The following is a 7,286-nucleotide window of genomic DNA, read 5'->3' as shown; positions in this document are numbered from 1 at the left end:
AGCTGATTCAGAACGCTGCTGCTCGGGTCCTCACTAAGACCAAGAAACTGGATCACATTACTCCAGTTCTGAAGTCTTTACACTGGCTTTTTGTGCCTCAAAGAACTGATTTCAAAGTACTCTTGCTAGTTTATAAATCACTCAATGGTTTAGGGCCAAAATACATTTCTGATCTGCTACTACACTATGACCCACCCAGACCTCTCAGGTCATCTGGGACCGGTCTACTTTCTGTCCCCAGAGTCAGAACTAAACAGGGGGAAGCAGCTTTCAGTTTCTATGCTCCTCATATCTGGAATAAACTCCCAGAAACCTGCAGATCCGCTGCTACTCTCAGTTCTTTTAAATCAAGGCTGAAGACCTTTCTTGTTGATGTTGCCTTTCTTTAAATGACTGTTCGTTTCTTTAATGTTTAATTTCTTATGCTGCACTGTAACTTTTATTCTTGTGTTTTGTGTCTTAATGTTCTTATTGTTAACTGTTTATTCACATGTTGTATCTGTTTTTATTTTTTAACTGTTTTTTTAACTGATTTTGTGTAAAGCACTTTGAATTGCCCCGTTGCTATGCAAATGTGCTATACAAATAAAGCTGCCTTGCCTTGCCTTAAGGACGGTAGGCCATTAAGGTTACAGTTACAAGAAAATTAGGAACGTAAAGTGACCTTTCTATTGATTCTGAAAAACACCAATAGAAAGACGTCCAGGGGCCCTGCTAATCTGACTGGAACATGCCTTAGGCATGGTGCAAGGAGGCATGATGACCTCAGATGTGCAATGTCCCTACTGGGAGATGCTTAAGATAGCGCTCCAGTGAGACAGGAAGCACAGCTGATCGTCCTTGCAGTGGCAGACCACATGTAACAACACCTGCGTAGGACCGGTACATCCGAATATCACATCTGAGGGACAGGTACAAGATTTAAAAAACAACCGCAAGAACTGGCCAGCCGAACTGGCCAGGTGCAGTACATGAGGAGGAGATGCTATGTGGTACTAGAGCAACTGGTGGCCACGCCAGATACCGAGGGCTGCTTTTGATTTTGACCCCCTCCTGTTCAGAGACACATTATTCCATTTTTGTTGGTCACATGTCTGTGAAAATTGTTCAGTTCATGTCTTGTATTTGCATATGTTAAGTTAGCTTAAAATATTGAAGCAGTTGAAAGTGACAGGACGTTCTTTTAGTGTTGACTATACAAAGTGGAACTAGAGGAAAATAGTCAATGCAAGTACAATAACCTCAAATTTGTAGATACAGTAAGTACGCTACTTCAAAAAATGCAGTAGTTACATTCCACCACTGATACATAACAGACAAATAAAAAAAATAAAAATCCCTCAGCGAACACATACCAAGGCTGATGATACATTTCAAAGATTTTAAATGAGTCTTGGACATAACTTCTGACCCTATTTATTGAATCTAGGAGCCCTAACCTACAGATAGGGGAGTGTGGGAATCTGTACCTGCTTTTACATATGCTGGCTTTTATTTGAATCTCAGAGTCAATGCGTTGTGAGGCGTGCAGCCCTGTGTAGCATAAACAGCTGACAGCACTTGCCAAGGTCTCCTACTACATATAAAAGAGTGCCTGACGTTAGAGTGGGACCTACTCTGTGACTCTCTGACTTACAGGATGAACACCCTCCAGGCTCTGGTTCTCGTGGCCGCAGGCCTCTCTGTCGGTGAGTACACGACAACAAAACTGTCCATTTGAACGCTTGGTAGCCGTGAATGGATGCAACCTCCAATAGAGTATAAATGAAATTCCGATTGCGTCTGCTTGATGTGTTTCAGCCCACTCAGTGGACTACAAGGCACTCACCCAGTTTAGAAAGATGATCCTGTGTGTGTTGCCTGATAGCTGGCCTGCTTTAGACTACGCCGACTACGGCTGCTACTGTGGAAAGGGAGGCTCCGGCACACCTGTGGATGATCTGGACAGGTCATATTTTGCTCACTCTGCTTTTATACTCAGACATCAGTTAAAAATATTTAAAAGAATTCTGTTTCAAAATTAATCTTGTTTGACTTTTTGACCCGTAGGTGCTGCCAAGTGCATGACCAGTGTTACAATGATGCAATGCAACACCCTGAGTGCTGGCCCATCATCGACAACCCGTACACCGAGTTTTATGACTACAGCTGCGACAAGGAAAACAAGAAAGTCACCTGTGGCAGTGAGTGAACCGACACCAAGGGAGTACCCTGCTCACTTGATGTCATACACTTCCATTCTATTTGCTTATGAAAGTTGCAGATTTTTTTTCTCCATTTATATAAGTGTACTTTAAGTTAAGGCTGGGCAATATATCAATTGATATATTATTATTATTGATTTGCGACTGTTCTAGCGGTTCTTTTACTGGCCTTTAACCACTTAGTCATTATTTCCACATTATTGAAGATTATTTATCTGAAATCTAATTGTGAAAATTTGGTGAAAAATATTTTGATATCTGATTTTCTCCATATTGCTCAGCCCTACTTTTAGTCTCAGGTAATATACAGATCAGTGTTAAAGTATATACATGTTGATGTTCCTGTTATCATCAAATCAGTACTGTTCTCAGTTTTTAATTTTAATTTTTTTCTTTATGGGAATGTTTGTGGGCCTTTTTGGTTATCACAAAGTGCTGCTTTGCCTTCCTCAGACAAAAACAACGAATGCGAGATGTTCATCTGCGAGTGTGACAGGAAGGCCGCCGAGTGCTTTGGCGTGTCACCGTGGAACCCTGAGCACGAGCACCTGCCCAGCGACCGCTGTCAGTAAAGACCAAACTACTACAGTACATATATGTGTTGATTATCCTTGACATACTGTAGTTGAAATATTCACATATTGACATTATACATTTTGCCTGTGTTGGTCTTATAGTAACTGTATGGGAGTCCACTGATATTAACAACCCATAACCATCCATCATTCTTTTCATCTGCTGTTTTTGTTTGTTGCGTTTGTAATTTTGCAACTATCCTGATAATAAACCCATTTTGATCTGCTTCTCTCATATTACTTCACATGTTGTTTACAAATGGCCATATAGTGAAAGGTTATAATGTGAAATCCCATTGTCAATAAAAGGTGCTGTTATGAATTCACAGATGTGTGTACAAATATGACACATTCTTTACAGTTACAATATAGTCAGACAATTTTTCTCTCCCAAGGTTGGCAGAATCATGTTATTCGCTAGTAGTTGTTGCCTTCATTGGTTGGGTAGGTTCCGTTAGGCATGAGGAGTGAGATTGGCTTACCACGGTATTCCTCCCCTAACCAATCAGAGGCAGAGGAGGATGGGTCATGCCTATGCCATCCTAGGAAAAGAGTAGAGTACATGTGACCTTTGAACACTTTGCTCCCAGCCTCTGAGGGCTCATTATACAATCCCCATTCATATCACCACTGATTGTGTAGTCTGGGATTTTCTATGTGTCTGTACACATGTCAGAACGTTTTGACTTGCAGGTTTTATTATCCAATGTACTATATATCTCTATATCTCTTTAACATGAGGGTATTGCACATATTTATGTCTGCTTAATGATACTTTTCCCTTTATCATGTAGTCACACACACACAGAGTTGACAAATGTCTTACCGGGGTTTCTCAAACTTTTCGGAACAGTCGACCCCCATGTTTAAGGCACAACCACATCACGTTATCAATTACAGCCTTGAGTGTCATTGTGTATTAAAGCATTTAACACAAATATAAGATTAAGACTAGAAAATCCCTAAAATACCTCAATCAAGGCAGATGAGACATTTCAAACCTGTTAAATAAGTATTGACTGTAACTTGTGACCCTATTGGGATATCCAGGAGTCCTGACTCCAAAGCAGAGCAGCTCTAGTCCAGACAGAACATCAGACCCATGGCTCAGGGTCCAGAGTTTCGAGAGTGTGAGAGTTTTAGCTGCTTTTACATATGCTGGCTTGTGTTTGATTCTCAGAGTCCGTGAGACCCTGTGTGGGACAAACAGCTGGCAGAACACTTCCCAAGATCTCATACTTGATATAAAAAGAGTGCCTGATGTCAGCCCACTCATATTATTTATGGTCACTGGTGTATATAACTTATGTTATGGTTACCTACTTTTGCTTTATAACTTTAATTCATATTCAATTTCATTTTAAAGTCACTTACTTACTCTGCAATATTGTTTTTTGTACTATGGCAACCGCACTTTACTTTACAAATCCTTTATTAGACGCCACTTTACTTCAGTCTACCTTCTGCACATTGTCTATTGTTTGCTTGTCTTTCTTGTGTTTACTTGTTTGTTTGTTTTTTGCTGTTATTGTTGAAGAATGCTACTGTAACTAAGGGATTTCCCCGCTGTGGGATGAATAAAGTAGTATCTCTCTCACTCATTGGACAACAGGGCGCTCACCCAGTTTAGAAAGATGATCCTGTGTGTGTTGCCTGATAGCTGGCCTGCTTTAGACTACGCCGACTACGGCTGCTACTGTGGAAAGGGAGGCTCCGGCACACCTGGATGATCTGGACAGGTCATATTTTGCTCACTCTGCTTCATACTCAGACGTCATTTAATAATAAAAAAAACAAAAAAACAAAACCTTTGTTTGACTTTTTGACTTGTAGGTGCTGCCAAGAGCATGATCAGTGTTTATACAATGCAATGCAACACCCTGAGTGATGGCCCATCCTCGACAACCCGTACACCGAGTATTATGACTACAGCTGCGACAAGGAAAACAAGAAAGTCCACTATGGCCGTGAGTACAGCGAAACAAAAGTATTTTCCTTGTGATACAATCAAACTGACATTATTTCAGTTTCTTCAATTCCCAGGAATGTTTGGGCCTTTTGGTAATCACAGAGTACTTTCTGCTTTATCTCCCTCAGACAAGAACAACGAATACGAGACATCTGCGAGTGTGACAGGAAGGCTGCCGAGTGCTTTGGCGTGTCACCGTGGAACCCTGAGCACGAGCACCTCCCCAGCAACCGCTGTCAGTAAAGATAGATCCCAAAAAGTGACCGATCAATTGTTCAATTTGTTGGCTCGTTAGAAATATTCACCTTATACATTCACACATGGCCGTATCACAATGTCTGCAACTGCTGAATTACTTTTGTTGGGTTTGTTATGTAATGTGAAGTTATGATGATGATAAACACAGTTTGATCTCTTATTTTACCTCACATGCTGTTTTAACCATAGAGGGCACTGCAGTTTATCTTTTTTCTTTCCTGGTTTGCTGGATGAAACTGGCACTACCGTGGCCTACAGCAGACTCACAGCATTGGGTGTCTGTGTCAGCTGTTCTGGTAGGCTTTCTGCAAAAGTCCCATATACTGTTTGTAATATGGTACTTAAATTATTAATAAAAATACAATACTTTTGTTATTGTTTACCTTCTGATTGGTCCGTAAGCAGCAGATTCTTTGTATAGTAAAACACATATGTGGATACTTTGAAACCTTGTAAACTTTCACAATTCCACAACTGAAATTGAAAAAAAAGCTGAATAGGTTGACCACAAAAAACCTAAAGTGTAGAGATAGATCCATTTCACCATTGTCTAAAAACTAATTTGAGAAACATTTCATTACATGTCATTTAGCTGACGCTTTTATCCAAAGCGGTTTATAATTGCTACATATCAGAGGTCCCACACCTCTGGAGCATCTAAGGGTTAAGTGTCCTGCTCAGGGACACATTGGTTGATGTTTCGCAGTGGGAATTGATCCTGTGTAGACGTGTTATAGCCACTGCGCCATCACCTCCTCCCCCGAACAGGGCCAAGGCTGTTTCAGAGGCTTTGACATGTACTGAGCTCGTCTTCTTGCCTGACAAATGTACACATGTAGTACTGTACGTAGGTTTACAGTTTGCAAACCAACCATGAAATGGCTACTTTTGTGAGGTTGGGAGAGGGTCAATCTAATAGGATTAATTCAATCAGGAGAGACAAGTTTGCAGATATGCAAATAAGATTTATTGTACATCTAAAATAAAATGTACAAAGTCTTTGGTGATTAGACTCCATTGCTGTAAAAAATCTCCGGTATATCGATTTAAGGGTAGAGAACCATCAGACCCCCCCGATGGAATCTAGACACCGGTGGAGGCGACGAAGGAGCCCGAAGACCAGACCGAAGGAGGCTCCAGACCGGTCAGCTGGAGTAGATGACTGGAGGTGGAAGGGGGGGGTGGAGGGTTGCACTTTTTGCCTGCAACGACAGCTGAATGGCAAAGGGAGAAACAATTATTTAAAGCAGGGTTGTGACTCTGATTGGCCCTTGCCATTGTGTAACGATTCTGATTGGTTTAGAAGAAAGGTGAACGCCTCCAACAGCTGATTCGAGTTAGGTAGAGCATTGATTAAGAGTGAGATCTTCCTGAAAGGATTTACGCTGCAATAGATTTCAATCAGGAGACATTAGTCGCAGAAATGCAACAGTTCCACAGGATGATAAAATGTACATGTACTAGGATAACAGCTGGATTGATTTAGGAGTGCATCGATTAATAGTTAGGTCTTCCTGAAAGAATTTACGTCATCAGCCGCTTTTGGCAAAAACATTACAAACAGTGCTGGGTAACAAACAGTCAATTTCCAACTGCTTTTGTATCGCTGGCACCACTGCTACTTATACAACAGCTGGTTATTTTTACAATGTCTTCCTCTTTAAAGCTGCTAAACACAACGGATGATTGCAAGGGACATTTTGGTTGCTTTTGAAGTTACAGTACTTGGCACCAGAATAAAACAATTTCCGGTCATTGCAGCCTAATGTCTTTAGTTTCAGCAAGCCACCACTGTTTGCTCCCAGCAGCTCCCTCTTTGTGATCACAGCTGTGGCTGCGGCCTACTGGAATCAGTCTTCAGGCTATTGTGCAGACAACACTAAGCATCAGCACTGGAAGCACCAGCAGCTGGTAGCTGGCTGCTGGCCACAAGTCAGCTGTGGCTTCTGCTGGCTTTAAGATAAAATGAGAGAAATGACAAATGCAAAGAGCAAAAATACATATTGACCACTGGAAAGCCTAAAACCAAGCGTTGACGGAAAAGGCAGCCGAACGGGTCAGTCTCACCAAGTTGGTCAAAAAAATGCCTCGGAACACACCAAAGCGACGCCGACTGGAGCCTACTCTCTGCTCGTGTGCAAGATATACCACAGCTCCATAACTGCAGGCAGCGCTAATCTTTATTGTTGCCCAAAAAATGAAAACGGGCAGCTGATTGGACGAACACGTCACGTGGGTCTGGCTTCTCCGGAATTTCAAAACCGATCATAATGTCGGCTA

At 41.6% G+C, this 7,286-nt stretch overlaps 2 protein-coding genes across 2 annotated transcripts; both read left to right on the top strand.

Moving 5' to 3' along the window:
* Positions 1 to 1,588: 1,588 nt before the first annotated feature.
* On the top strand, positions 1,589 to 2,968 carry LOC116704104 (phospholipase A2). Its single transcript, XM_032539349.1, has 4 exons — positions 1,589 to 1,688; positions 1,801 to 1,948; positions 2,050 to 2,183; positions 2,658 to 2,968. Exons 1-4 carry the CDS (start codon positions 1,640 to 1,642, stop codon positions 2,774 to 2,776), a joined length of 450 nt encoding a protein of 149 aa, XP_032395240.1. The 5' UTR covers positions 1,589 to 1,639; the 3' UTR covers positions 2,777 to 2,968.
* A 913-nt stretch (positions 2,969 to 3,881) lies between these two features.
* On the top strand, positions 3,882 to 5,166 carry LOC116704703 (phospholipase A2). Its single transcript, XM_032540319.1, has 3 exons — positions 3,882 to 3,907; positions 4,392 to 4,505; positions 4,877 to 5,166. The coding sequence occupies exons 1-3, from the start codon at positions 3,882 to 3,884 to the stop codon at positions 4,989 to 4,991; spliced, it is 255 nt and encodes an 84-aa protein (XP_032396210.1). The 3' UTR covers positions 4,992 to 5,166.
* Positions 5,167 to 7,286: the final 2,120 nt, after the last annotated feature.

This window comes from Etheostoma spectabile, chromosome 16 (assembly GCF_008692095.1).
Source record: "Etheostoma spectabile isolate EspeVRDwgs_2016 chromosome 16, UIUC_Espe_1.0, whole genome shotgun sequence".
NCBI lineage: Eukaryota > Metazoa > Chordata > Actinopteri > Perciformes > Percidae > Etheostoma > Etheostoma spectabile.
This window is presented reverse-complemented; position numbering and strand designations above follow the sequence as displayed.

What these genes read in the sequence shown, in the direction of transcription:
- LOC116704703 (XM_032540319.1), top strand. Translation starts at nt 3,882, where the DNA reads ATGGCTCAGGGTCCAGAGTTTCGAGA. An exon ending in CAGGGTCCAGAGTTTCGAGA is followed by an intron (nt 3,908 to 4,391) that starts GTGTGAGAGTTT and finishes ATTGGACAACAG; the next exon opens with GGCGCTCACCCAGTTTAGAA. An exon ending in GGAGGCTCCGGCACACCTGG is followed by an intron (nt 4,506 to 4,876) that starts ATGATCTGGACA and finishes TATCTCCCTCAG; the next exon opens with ACAAGAACAACGAATACGAG.
- LOC116704104 (XM_032539349.1), top strand. Translation starts at nt 1,640, where the DNA reads ATGAACACCCTCCAGGCTCTGGTTCTCGTGGCCGCAGGCCTCTCTGTC. An exon ending in GGCCGCAGGCCTCTCTGTCG is followed by an intron (nt 1,689 to 1,800) that starts GTGAGTACACGA and finishes GATGTGTTTCAG; the next exon opens with CCCACTCAGTGGACTACAAG. An exon ending in CAAGAAAGTCACCTGTGGCA is followed by an intron (nt 2,184 to 2,657) that starts GTGAGTGAACCG and finishes TGCCTTCCTCAG; the next exon opens with ACAAAAACAACGAATGCGAG.